At 31.7% G+C, this 14,393-nt stretch overlaps 1 protein-coding gene across 1 annotated transcript in view; it reads left to right on the forward strand.

The window, feature by feature from the left end:
* The window catches only part of LRP1B (low density lipoprotein receptor-related protein 1B), a 1,583,276-nt gene that overhangs the window by 1,283,423 nt on the left and 285,460 nt on the right, over positions 1–14,393 (forward strand). The window contains exons 27-28 of the mRNA XM_012727834.1: positions 3,286–3,475; positions 6,447–6,651. Of these exons, the coding sequence (XP_012583288.1) occupies positions 3,286–3,475; positions 6,447–6,651 (395 nt within the window). The remainder of the gene's footprint in view (positions 1–3,285; positions 3,476–6,446; positions 6,652–14,393) is intronic.

Raw genomic sequence — 14,393 nt, forward strand, 5'->3', positions numbered from 1 at the left:
GTCACTCTGCCACTCTTGTTGGGTCACTTAACCCATTACTGTGAAACTAAAATCTAGGCAATCTTGGTCATGGTTCTGAGTTATTTGCCTCTGCTATAGTTTTTAATGTTGTGACCTGGAGCCTCTAACATTTTTTTAATAGATTTATTTATTTATGCATACAGAACTAGGGTACAGGCCAGAGGTGCAGTGATGGTGAAAGGATTCACCAGAGACAGAATGGGGAGCAGAACAGGCAGACTGACAAAGTACACTGCTGAGGCGAACAGTGAGTAAGACAGAAGAGGTCTTTTGTGCCATGTGGGTCACCTCCCTGCCTGGGTATCGAACTCATACTGAAGTGGATGCAGCTAGCTTCATAGTGTTGTGCTTGGACCTGTTGCGACACCAGGGAGGGCCCTATCTTCTCTATAAATACCTCATATCTCCCACGATAAGCCAAATCCAGTCATCTGGCTCAAAAGTGGGAGAGAGGAAAGGGGAATTTTTATTTATTTTGTAAGTTCTGAAGATGACAATGTATGATTTTTACTGCACATGCATGTCATTTCCAATACTTATTTTTCCTGCTTGGATGCAAAGAATAGAACTGCTGAAATAGCACTGTTATATTTTTAGCTATGCCTAGTCTATCTCCACAACTTCCAATGGTGTTTAGCACTGTATTAATTGACTCTGTTCAACTTTTCAGGTTGAGTAACTGATAAATAGTTTACTTGAATTTTGAAGCTATGTAATTATATGGTGGGTCCAGTACGTCGAGTCAAAGTTCTCATTCTACCTACTCAGCTTATTCAGAAACTCAGCATTGATACACTCACACACACACACCCATACACACACACACACACACACACTCCAATGCCTGTCACATGACCGCACTGTTTTAAATCCTCATTAAATGGACATAAAAATGTTTATGGTTCTTAATTTTGCTATTTGCCTTCAACTATTAATGAATACTATTTTTATAGTAAACTAAAAATCTTTTGAGGAGGAAATGTATTATTGAAATATTTAAAAACTTTGTACCAATGATTAAGTGTACTGTCACATTATCACCTATTATAAAAATAAAATAATATAGATCGTCTTGAACAGTGGTATGCACTTTACACTCTAATAATCCTGAAACTATATCAACCATAGAAAGGAAGCTACTACTTCCTCTCAAGTGTGACACCAAGTAGTTTCTTCTTAATCTAACAGGAAAAAACTGATCAAAAGTTTATCAATGTTTCTTGAAATAAAGATAGAAAATGAAGATGGATTAATGGTTCTGATTTGTATGGATTTGTTTCAGAGCTAGGTCATTTCTCTTTCCATTAGTAACTGATGAAAGATGGCCATGTTACATTGCCTACTAGTGGCTTTCCCTTCTGAAATCTTTTAAAAGTCCAAAAAATACTATAGAATAGATGATATATTCATTAATAGTTGAAGTAAATTTGACCAGTATCAACCTTCCACCCACTTGCCTGAAAAGAGAGCAGCATATGATTTATATACGAATAACTTAATAGATTTTATTTTATTACACTTTTATATTTCTGTTCAAGTTTTCTATGGTAATTACTTTCACTGATGTCTTCCTTTTTTTTTTTTTTTGTCGACTATGTGAAGAGGCTACTCTTGGTAAATGTTGGTTACACAATTTACCCAATTAGACAAGTAGAAACTAATGAGTTATTTGGCTTAAACTTTGTATTCAATGAAAATATACCAATTTTCTTTATGACAGTTCTAAAGAGCATAATTTACCTTTAAGAATTTTGGAAGCAAATTAACCTTTAAGAATTTTGCATGAATGCTATTAGTCCTGTAATCACGTTTCAGTTACCTTCTTAGAAAAAGAGACACAATAAAACAAACTTCACACTTTATTTGCCTTAATCTTGAAAATAACTGTTTTATTCAACTTGCTTTTAGAAAAACTGAGGTTTTTTATAGAGACTCCTTAAAAGACAAATGACAGACTATTTTATGCTGTCAATTTCTTAATGTGACTATAGACATAGCTACCTTAAGCATGCTAAGCATAATAGAGAAAATGGATAATATGAAGAAAAAGTATAATTTGATTATATGTAAGTATGTACTAAAACCACCTGTATGGAAAATAAACAGCTACTCTATGTTACTCTAGTTTTTTTAATTGGAAACACAGTTTTAAAAAAATAATCGTGCTTCTTTTTCACATTTTTCATTTTTTGTGTAATAGGATCTATATAGTACCATAGTACCATTTACCTTTTTCTGACAACTCTTAGTGACACAACTGGCAATTTCTTTTTGTACTTTCTTCTATAACATTAATTGTGTATAATTAAAAAAACTTATCACATTAGCTTATTAAAATATTATCTATTATTATTTGACAGTTGTGAACATAAATTGTATTATGGCATTTTGATACTATTGTGGTTTTATTGCATTTATTTTTTCTTGACATCTACAGATATTACATTCAGAGAAAATTCATTATGATCATCACTAATGGTATCACTGACGTAATGCTGTTGAAAATATAAGTAAATTGTAGTTCATGAATAATTTTTGAAATTTAGCTATTAAGATAAAAAAAGAAAATGTCACTGTTTTCATAATAAGGCAATTATTTAATTGTGCTATTTTTGTGTGTGTGTGTATGTCTTTAATGAGATGTTTTTCAAAAACTCCCATGAAAAATATAATTCAGCCCCTCCCTAGTGGCGCAAATGGTTAGGATGCAGCACTGCAAGCCAGCTCCCACTGCTTCAGTGTAAGTTCAATCCCCAGCCCCGGAGGTGATCCACATGGCATGCAGACCTCGCCTGTCTCACCCACTGCTCCCCTCAGCAGTGTACTTTGTTGATCTCCCTGTTCTGCTCCCCACTCTATCTCTGGTGAAGCTCTCACCGACCCTGCACCTCTGGCCTGTACTTCAGTTCTATATGCACAAATAAATAAATCTTAAACAAAAAAAAGTTTCTAAAGAAGAAAATACAGTTCATAGTTCAGGTTCATTGTCAGCATCACAATTACCAAATCTTCTATTTTGGAGAGTTTGAATAAATAACTCATGAAACAATTATCTCTATTTATATCTCTATATCCACAGATACATATATGTATGTGTATATGTACATATATGTATATGTGTATATGTATACATATATGTATATATACATGCACACATACATATACATACATATGCATATGCATATGTATATAAAAATGCTTTTCTGTCCCAAATCACATGCTTTTAGCTAGAGTTTACATATATTTCCTTGTATCTCCCATCAGATGTGGGTTCTGTTGAAGGCCTTGCCTATCACAGAGCCTGGGATACATTGTACTGGACCAGCTCCACTACCTCGTCCATCACCAGACACACAGTGGCCCAGACCAGGCCAGGAGCCTTCCACAGAGAAGCAGTCATCACCATGTCGGAGGACGATCATCCACACGTGCTGGCCCTGGATGAATGCCAAAAGTGAGAGACTGCCTTTACCTCAGTTAAAAGCTAACCAATTTATATCTAAATTAGATAAAATTAACTATGACATAGGTTTTCCTTCAGAGTTCTAGTTTCATAATTCCTAAAATATGTTTTTAAAATACCTTTACAAAATATGAATAGTTAAATTCTGTATTTCTTAAATATCTGGTAATTGAGAAGTAGTAAAAGCAAATTTCAATTATGAAAGTGAAAATAGAACATACTAGATTAGAAAAGGCATCTGAGTAAGACACTAATAGATGCCTAATTTATATAATAAATTTGGAAAAAAGCTATTAACATGCATTGAAACCTAATAGGTGTTTAAATACTTTAATCAGATATTTTAACAACTGGAGATTTCACCAACTCAAATACAGAAGAAAAATGAAACAAGAGTAGATTTTTGTTTACAACTATATTTTCAGTAATAGATACTTTAACAGTCTCAGTAGTTTATGTATGTTTGTTGATATATTGTGTGGGCAATTATTATAATATTTATAAAGAATTAATGATAAGAAAAAAATTCTGAGGCCATACACTGGAGTGAATAAAAAACATAGCAAGTCAGACAACTGTCATGTTTTAAGAAATGATATAAAGGAATTTATATGGTAACTGAAAAAAGCTAGAATTGAAATAAGTCTATATCTACAATCTGATAAGCAATGATGGATAACCACTGACTATTTGAAGGGAGAAAGGATTTATTAAATACTCAATGTACAAATAATTATAAAGATGCTCCTCTAGAGCTAGAAATTAAGAATAGACTATACATTCAACTGGGCATTTCATTTTATATATGTAGACTCTGAACGCTGAGAGAGCAGTGCCATCTCGAACTGCTGTGCCGAATTAGTTCACATCTATGCAGGTCTTCACATACATGCAGGACAAAACTTGTTCTGATCATATACTGTCCTGTATTGTTCAGCTTGTTATTGCATCAGCTACATTGATGATGACACTTCACCAAAAGAATGTCTTTATAATAAGGGACTTAAGGCAACTGTGGAATAACATAAGGGTGATCACTGATGATATTACATACAGTTGATTTTAATTGACAAATGCCTAAGCCTATAATTATTCATTGCATAGGTTAAATTACATTATCATCTTACATATGGTCAAATGTAATTTAGAATTAAACAAATTAAAATACTAAAATCATTACATTACATGTAATTAAAATTCAACATATGTTGATAGCCTTGTGCATATCAACAAAGTGCTATTATAGGTTTGTTAATTAACAGAAATTTAAAAATTAATTATGAATGAAGGTAGACTTTTTGAGTTCAAAATTTAGTTTGATTACTCATTTTCAATTATTTAAGCTCTCTGTGTTTGTGTTTTCTTACCTGTGAAGTGAAAGGTAAAGTATAAAGAGCACTAATAAGCCAGAAATTCTAGAACTTAAAAAGAAACAGTATAGGAAAACAATACAGATAAATTGTATACTTCCTATCTCATATTATTTGCAAGACATTATATGTTCTAAATTATTATTTTTTTCATTTTAAATGTCAAAATGACTGAATAAAGTTACAAAATGCTTAAGAAAATGAGATGCTTTTTATTTTGCAAATTTACTCACTCCTAGGAAAATATACTTTTGATAGTTGCTCACTTAAAACTATTCTCTATTCAGAGCATAAATGAAAATACTATGCAGTGTTTTAACAAACAACATAGATGATGCAGGTTTCTTCTTTCGGTGGGATTTATTTTTCAAAGCAGCAAGAAGGAAGATTTTAGTTGTGAACGTGAATATTACCTAGTGGTACCTTTTTATAATATTATGTAATCATATATTCAGTGACTGTGAATACATGTAGAAATTAAATAATTATATATGGGAAGATATATATTCTTTTTGAAAATATTAAATATTATTTAAAATAGTTTTATTGCTAGCCAATAGACTTTTCCAAAACTAAAGAAACTTCCTGCCAACTACCTTCTCTTCTTACCTCATTCCCTTCTTTTTTCTCTTCTCCTTCCTTCCTCTCTTTCTTCTTTCTTCTCTCCCTTCTTTTCTCCCTCTCTCCCTTCTTCCTTCACTTTCTTTTCTCTTTCCTTCCCCCCTTCCATCTTAAGTACAACTATCTTCAAATAAACTCCTAGGGACAGTCCTGTTGGTAAAGGTTTAGTAACTGTTTCAGTAAAAATAATAAAAGTAGGATTTGGATACTCAAATGTCTCTTTCTTCCCAGGGTCTTCTCAGGACTTCCATAAAATACCAGGTTTTCCACAAAGAACAGTTTAACAAATGCTGATTTACAGTATTCTGTGCAATCTATAGGTAATATATGATACATTGAAGGATTTGAGAGTAAACCCCTTGAATTCTAGAAATGTCGCTGATTTATAGAAAATTCCATTGAGAAAAAGAGGGGAAAATTTAAAGAAGTCTGGAAAGTGGTAACTATATATTCTCTAAAAATATATACAAAGAGGAACATGGACTTTTAAAAACAGATCTGGAAGGGGAGGGAGTTTTGTTTTGTTTATTGTTGTTGTTTTTTTTTTTTTTTCACCAAGAAATTGGAATGTAGTCATATTAAGAACAATGTCCAAAAGCATTGTACTGGGTCTGCTGAGACATGATGTTAATAATTTAGAGTTTATAGGAGTTCACAGAAATTTAAGATAACTGTTTTGTCCTTAAATAAAAAGAAACCCTCACTATGCATCTGACAGACTCAATTCAATGCAATTACTATTGAAAGAATGTGCAGATATGATTGTTTTTCAGTTTCCTTTCAGGAACTGAGAAAAATATGCATGCAAATGTGATACACATATCTCCCTTTATTTGCTCAACTTCCTTAAGGATCATAGAATATGAAATGCATAATTTTGATTTTTTTAAAAAATATCTTGGTATTGCCACGTGTTTAAATGGTCATGCTATTAATAAACTTTTTAATGTTTTACTATAATTTAATTTTAGTTTAATGTTCTGGACCAACTGGAATGAGCAACATCCAAGTATCATGAGATCTACCCTGACTGGAAAGAATGCTCATGTGGTGATCAGTACAGATATACTCACTCCCAATGGACTCACCATAGACCACCGTGCAGAGAAGCTGTATTTTTCAGACGGCAGCCTAGGAAAAATTGAAAGGTGTGAATATGACGGATCCCAGAGACATGTAAGTGAACTGAGAATTTCTTGATCATAGAATTCAACATTTTAAAAAATATTGCTTTATGCTTGCCTAAAAATACATATTTCAAGGGAATTCAGAATACTTAATTGTTTGAATCAAGGGAATTCAGAATACTTAATTGTTTGAATCAGTCCAAAAGATTAATTTACTTAGTGAAAAAGGAAACTGAATAATTTTTTTAAAAAATTTTCTTCAAGTCCATTTATTTTTTACCGTGGAGACAGCTCAACTGTGTAAACTCTTTTGGAGAAACAATAACTGATTTTCTCCTATTTATTAAATTAATTGAGCTAAAATTGTTAGGGTGATTTGTCTGTACTTCATTATTTTTTTTAAATATGAATAAAATTGACTCTTTGCTATAGGATAGGTAAACATTAGGAAAGAATGAAATGATCCCTGGGTCTCCTCCTGTTTCTTCAGTATGTCTGAAAAATAACTTAAGCAGATTAGAAGAGTATGGGATTCCTTTCAGTCAGACCCATTTTCCTTCTCTTTTATCTGAGCTCCAAGTGAAATGTTAGTGGAAGAGTCCTTAATTTGCCTCTGGAGAATAATTAGAGCAAATATTGAGGGCTTGTATAAAGATCAAATTCCAGTGTTCTCCACTTGTCCTATGAGGACAACGGTTCTTAATAACTAGGAAAACTCAGGATCAAGAGGGTCAGGTTTTATTTTGACAACTGGAGAAATCTCTCCATACCCAATGGCTTGCCAAAAGGACAAAGGATCCTCAGTGTCTTCTCTTTTCTGCTATATTGAGGAAGATCTGAGATGTGAGGCAGTTATTTTTCTTGGGGGTCTCCCTGGTAATATTGGAGTTATGTCCTAGTATTATCATGCAATCACAGCTGAGGGTGATTTCAATCCCCAGCCAAGTAGCTGGCCCACATAGCACAGCAGACCTCTCCTGTCTCCCCTATAGTTTCCCTCAGCAGTGTATTTCAGTAAACCCTTCTGTTCTGCTCCCCATTCTGTCTCTGATGAATCCTTTCTCCCCCCACACCTCTGGCTTATACCCCAATTCTTGTATGTATAAATAATTTTAAAAGCATTTTTTTCTTGATGGAATAAATATTAACTATCTAAAGTTTCATGAGGTATAATGTCGCTTTCAAAACCACAGAACCTATTGGTGCTAAAACAGAAGTGGTAAATATATGAATGATGTCTTTACAATATTTTAGTAAAATATTATTTATATAAGCAAATAACCAACCAGCATACCACAGTTTACTAATTCTTATCTATACCATTAAGCATTCTACTTAATTTAATCACACATATATTTTCATATGTATATAAATGCATACATGTAATTGTATTGTATTATATAGATATATAATATACACATCAATATAACTGCAAACATGTATAGTCTATACATTAATACACAACATATATTAATATGTGTACATACTACATAGAGATATTTTAGGACAACTCGATCTCTGATATATGTGTATGTGAGAGAGAGAGAGAATGAGAATGGAGCATATAAGAAAGGCCCACAACTGCAGGTGTTAGAGAGGGTTGTGAAGAAAAAGGATCCCTATTACAGGTTTGGTGGGAATGTGAGCTGAGCACACCTTTATGGAAAGCAATCTGGATTTAACTTAAAAAAAATTTTTAAAAAATTTAAAAAATGGAAATGCCATATGACTGGGAAATCCCACACTTTGGCATATAGCCACAGAGTGTGAAATTACCAACAAAAAGCCTGTATGTTCCACAATATTCAAAGCCACAATACTTGCAATAAGTAGGACAAGAGATGACCTAAATTCCCTTCAACAAACGAATAAATCTAGAATATATGTTACATACAAACCATAGGGTATTATACAGTCACAAGAAAAGATTAAAATACAACTATTTTTAATAAAATGAAGGAGATGTAAGAGAATTGTTTGCAGCAAAGTAAATCTGGAAAATAAAAACAAATATTAGATCTTCACTCAACAGAAAATTTGATCACACAAAGCATTTCTAAAAATTAGTGGAGATTAACATTTGGTATATTTGAGAATGTATCTTTTGGGAAAAGGAGAAGTTAAAATTTGATGAAATGCTTATAAATCTAGGTATTATGAACCCACAAACACAGTGCAGTTACCATGGCTCTCCTGAAGTGACTCTGAAAAGCTTATCTTCTATTGAATATCTCTAGGAATTAAACTGTCGTCAAGAACATTTTTGTAACTGTTGTTTAAATAAAGTTTTATAGGCATATTTACTACACTACAACTTTTTATATGCTCCCGTACACTGTGAATCTTCAGAATGGGATATTTCATAGTGTTGTTCTGATCTGAAAATCTTATTTTGTTCACAAAGTATGCAGAGAGATTGTTTGATTTGAAAAATATTTATCTACTATTACAAGATTCTTCATTTTTTATAATAAAGTGCATAACCTATTTCTAATCAAGGAAACAGTTGAAAAATTCAGGAAAACTGCTCAGTTAATATTTCTAAGAATGCATTTTACTCTTTTAATTTTAGTTAGCTTCTAATATTTGGCTTAACAAATTTATTCATGGGTTTACTTTCTTCTGTAAATATCAGTATTAGATTTCATTATTCTATTTTAGGTTATGATAAATTCATAATAAAATATAACTACATATATTTGAAATCTGACTTGCATTGATAAAATATAAAAAAGATTAGATTTCTAACATAATAATAAAATGTACTAATTGATTATGTTTTTTAAATACCACATTAACTTGTATGGTGGCTTTACCTACATATTTACTGAGGAAAACATTCTCTGATTGAATACTCTTGGGTGACCTCGTGATTAGGAAAATGAAAAAAAGCAGACAATAATTTCATTTTTGTTTCTGTTCTGTTGTACTCATAGCTGAAACAATAAGTAATGTTGACAGGGCAAAGACAGCATGATTATAGCCTTTCTCCCTTCAGTTACCCTGTAAGTGTTAATCATTTCTTGGAAGGCATGAACTACCTGAATGACACAAACCCTTCCAAAAGAGATATTGTTTATGTTCCTAGAAACTGCAATTACTGATGTTTCTTCTGAAATTCTTTTAGAAACTTTGTCCAAAGGTTTTAATATATTCCCAGGCAAAAGTGGTAAGTTCTAAGTCTTGTCATTGGAAGAAAAGGATGTAGGATAGTCTGCCTCTTGGATAAACATACTCTTATGAGGTAAGAATAGGAAAAAAAGTTTGGGGTAAGAATAGGAAAAAATGTTTAAACAAAAAGTCATATTCTATCACAATAATATTAGACTTTCTACTTTTTGTGGCATCAAATATTTCCTTCCTAGATACTTAGAGAATCAATTATTGCACTCTATAAATTAATTTGCAAAGCTATTACCTATTTAACTATCTAATTTATATATTGTCCATGCTAGTTCTCTTGATAATATAGTTTTAATAATACTATGATATCAACAGAGATCAGAATTCTGAAACTTCAGAATAGGAGTTAAAGCCCAGAAAAGTGAAAATGCTTAACTTAGTAAAACCAAATCCTACAATCAAAGAAAAACATTTGTGGCATCAATTTTTGTAACATAATATATAAATTTAACAATTTTAATTTTATATTTAAAAATCAACATCAACATGAGCAGTCATTATACTTTCAGTGACCTGAGAATTTTTCCACCATTAACTAAAACAAACTGGTATTATTGCATTAATGAAACCTCTAATGAACCCACTGAGAGGTTTCATTAATTTTTAAGTTTTCTGTGTCCAATAACTAATTTCAGTTCTAGTTATACTTTTTGACTGTTAAATTAAGAGTCCATTATTTAATAAAAATCTAAAATAAAATTTCACATCTATCTTTATAGAAATGTTTTCTAAGTTCAATATGATACTCAAATACCAAGACAGTTGTGTCTTGGATGTTGTGATTTTCAATATAATGAATTCTTGATAATGTTTTAAACAAAATGAAGTCATCTTCACTTTACACCCAAGTGACACTTTGGAAAATAATGTACACAGTAAAGTTGTGTAGAAAGTACCTTTCCGTAAGGGCAAAATGGGGTTAAATTCTACAGCAGGTATTTTTAAATAGACATTCACCTTAGTGAATGTCTTACAGGGCATCACTTTGGCAGGCATTATTGAGAAGGGCTGCCTTGTGGGTAGGACGAAAACGTAGACATCCTGGTGCCACACTATGAGGTAGTATCATGATTTTTCTACTTCTCAACAGGCAAGGGGACTCCAGTTCCTAGGTAGTCTCCACTGTCAGCCGGGTGGGGTGACCTCATTACCCCTAATGATGATGAAAGTTCTATGAAAGTTCTCTTACAGACTTCTGACACTATTCTCCAACAAAGGGTGAGGAGGGAGGAGAGGGCAGCACTTATTACTGCCAGGTATGGGTAGAAATCCAGCAACTTACGTGGCCTTTGCTAGTGTAAGAAGAGATCGGTCACAGATTTTACAGGTATTTTTCTATAGTACATCAGTTGCTAATATAATATTTTCTGCCTTACTAGGTAGAATCTTTAATGGTCTCTTGGCTAAAAAAAAAGCAGATATAGCAGTCGTTCTTTCTGCTGTTACCATTTTTCTGTATAAATGGGCATTTCTAAAGTTGCAAGCTTATATTCAGTTCCAGGACTAGAATATGATTCAAAAGTAGAACACAATGAGCTCACTACCACAGGGTTTTTCATGTCCAAGTTCTTAGACAGCCTGTCTTCTCTCCGCCTCTTAGTCTTCTTATGTTTCACATATAGTGTCAAGGATATTTAGATATTTTTATTGAGCTAAGTCAAAAAGAGGATAGCTATTCCATCTTAGAGCAAGTAGAAAGTATGTTTATAGATTTCTATAAATGTAGAAGAGAAGAAAGGGAATGCCTTATGTTTATAATTTTATCAAGTGTTTGACAATATGAAAACTCTGTTCCACAGCATAAGACAAAAGAATATCTGTCCATGTATTCCCAATACATTTAAATTGGATGCTGATTTACCAGCACCCAGAAACATTGAACTAACACTTGCCCACAACTCATAATTTTTGTAGAAATAAAGGTGGTGGATTACTTACCTTTTATCATCATAACTATGATGTGTACATGCTATTATAGCATGAATATAATGATGAAATGACATTGCCAAAGTCAGGTACCTCAGTGAGAGCAAGAAAGGAGTGAAAACACATCTGAAATTGGTGTTAGCCAACATTCTTTTAATGCCTGATTCTACCTCTAAAAAGATATCTGGTCTTCAATTAACTTAGTGTTTTTCAATCTCGAGTTTTACTTTTTGAACTAGGTTCAAAATTATCATCCCAAACTAAGCTTTTATGATTCTTTAATTAGTAATATGGAACCAAACTAGTTCAACCATTCATTGAATGTATCTTTTCACACACACACACACACACACACACACACACACACACACACACCTTGGTAATTCTAGTCATGAAAGTTGGTCTTAGCAGCAAAATAAACTATACTTCATGTCAAATAATAATAAAGGTGATTATTTTATAACAAATGATGTAGTTTGGTAGAGATAGACATGGATTTGAAAATTGGATTCTTGACATATTGTTTAGTAAAATTGGAGCATTCCCTTATATTTCTATGCCTCAGTTTCTTCTTTAAAATTGTATTAATAGTTTATGTTTCATAGGTGGTATTTTGCATCCTGTTACTGGACAATAATTAACAACAAACACTAAATTTTTGAAGATCCTCTTGTATAATGCAAATTGAAAAATAAAGCCAAATTTAAATATGTAACTACTTTCACTACATCCATATACAATTATGTTAACATAAGTTATAGCAACTATAATAAATCATAAATTGCCTCATTACTTTGACTATAGGATTATTATCTGTGTAAAAAGAATTTCTCATCTTTGAGTCTCCAAAGCAACTAACCCAAAATCTCTTGCATTGCTGATTTCAGCAAATATTTACAGAAGCACAATAATAGCTTCACTATTCACTAAAAGAAATTATAAAACTGTTTCCTTGAACAGAATGAAAAAGTAATAGCTTAAAATAAAAAGACTCAAACCAAAACTTAGTTATTTTGTAGGCCTCTACTATCCAGGGTAATTTTCAGAATTCTATACAACCGATAATACTATTTGGAAAGATAAGAATGTTCTTGCAGTAGGGTTAATGGTGTTTATTTCTAACACAATCACTTTGATTTAAATCCACATACATTTCAGTGATGGTTCAGCTTGGTTAGTCATGCAAATTAAAATGTTACCAAAACTTGGCTCTCTAAACAAGGTATGTGTTTCTGAAGAAAAATAATATTGGTGTCCACGGGAACTAGTCTGTTCACCCAGAAAATAATGGGTTTCCCTTCAGATTATGGTACTGATGCTGGTGTATTGAATTAATATTCCTTGGAATTTTTGATTCATTAGGCATCTGACAGAATTATCAAAAGACCAGCAACCACTTGTCCCAAATGTAAAAATTCAGTGACAAAGACTAAATGAATAGTAACTGTGAAAATCCATTCTACATATAAACACAGACACACAAACAGGCATATCTAAATGAGCATTATTTCTTCTAGATCTATTTTGTTTACAAACTGAACAGAGAGATAATTATACAAAATGTTTAAAAATTATTTTCTTTAGTGTACAAAATCAGCAAAAGCAGCTCTCATCCCAAGGCTGCACACCTGTGTCTGTGCAAGTGTTTCTTTTCACAAACCTGTCCCTTTCGGGGTAGTTTTTTCTTCCTGCTTGTGTCTGTGCTAGTGTTATTTTTTTTGCCTCTTTTTTTTTTTTCTATAATAAACTTTCCCTTTTGGGTATACAAAATTGAAATAAATCAGTAGGTAATTGAAAAAGTAGAAGATTAAAAATTTCATATTTAAAAGCAGGAAATTCTGAATTCACTTGCATGACTTAGTCTCTCTGAATCCCATATACATTTTTTTTTGTTATTCTCTAATGTATTTTTGTTAGTTTTACATTAAAAGACTAACATATTTAAAACAATATCTTAAATTTCTTTTTGTGGTTATCTCTTCAAAATATTCAAAAGGTAGCAAACTAATTTAAAATGTGTGGTTATAGTTTCAATTATAAAAAATTTATTTGAAATAATCTAACAAATTTATTCCTGAGCTTCCCAGCAGCCAAGACATCAAGTTATACAATATATTGATTTAATAGAAGGGAACAAAAAAATTAAACAAAATATATACATATTTCTTTAGCCCTGTGACTTAAAAGGGTACTACAACTAGATATTTTATTTAACTGAGGCCCTCTGAAAATATATAAATACTAATAAAAATCAAAATAATAAATTATGTTCATATATACTAGCAAATTAATAATCCAAAGAAATAAAATAAGGTTGTCCATCAACATATAAATATATTTAATAATTTCAAGTATTTTTAAATTACTAAAAGAAGTGCTAAGATTTAAAACTAAATGTTTTTTAATAAAATACATTAACTGAATCATTACATAATTTAAAAAGATATTTGAAATAAAGTGCAAAAATTGTTTCATAAAGATGTATGTTGAAATGAAACTAAATGATAATATACATGAAGACAGGGGCTATAAAAACAAAGAAAAGTACCGTATATTCATAGGCTAATATTTTGTGATCATGGTATCTCCCCTGCCCGGGGTAAGTATAGGCTAATATTTCCACCAAGATTCAAACAGAAGAATTCTTTGACTATTACCATAGAAACTGTGTAATTGTGTAAT

This window comes from Condylura cristata, unplaced genomic scaffold, assembly GCF_000260355.1.
Source record: "Condylura cristata isolate star-nosed mole 26May11 unplaced genomic scaffold, ConCri1.0 scaffold00002, whole genome shotgun sequence".
NCBI classification, from domain to species: Eukaryota; Metazoa; Chordata; class Mammalia; order Eulipotyphla; family Talpidae; genus Condylura; species Condylura cristata.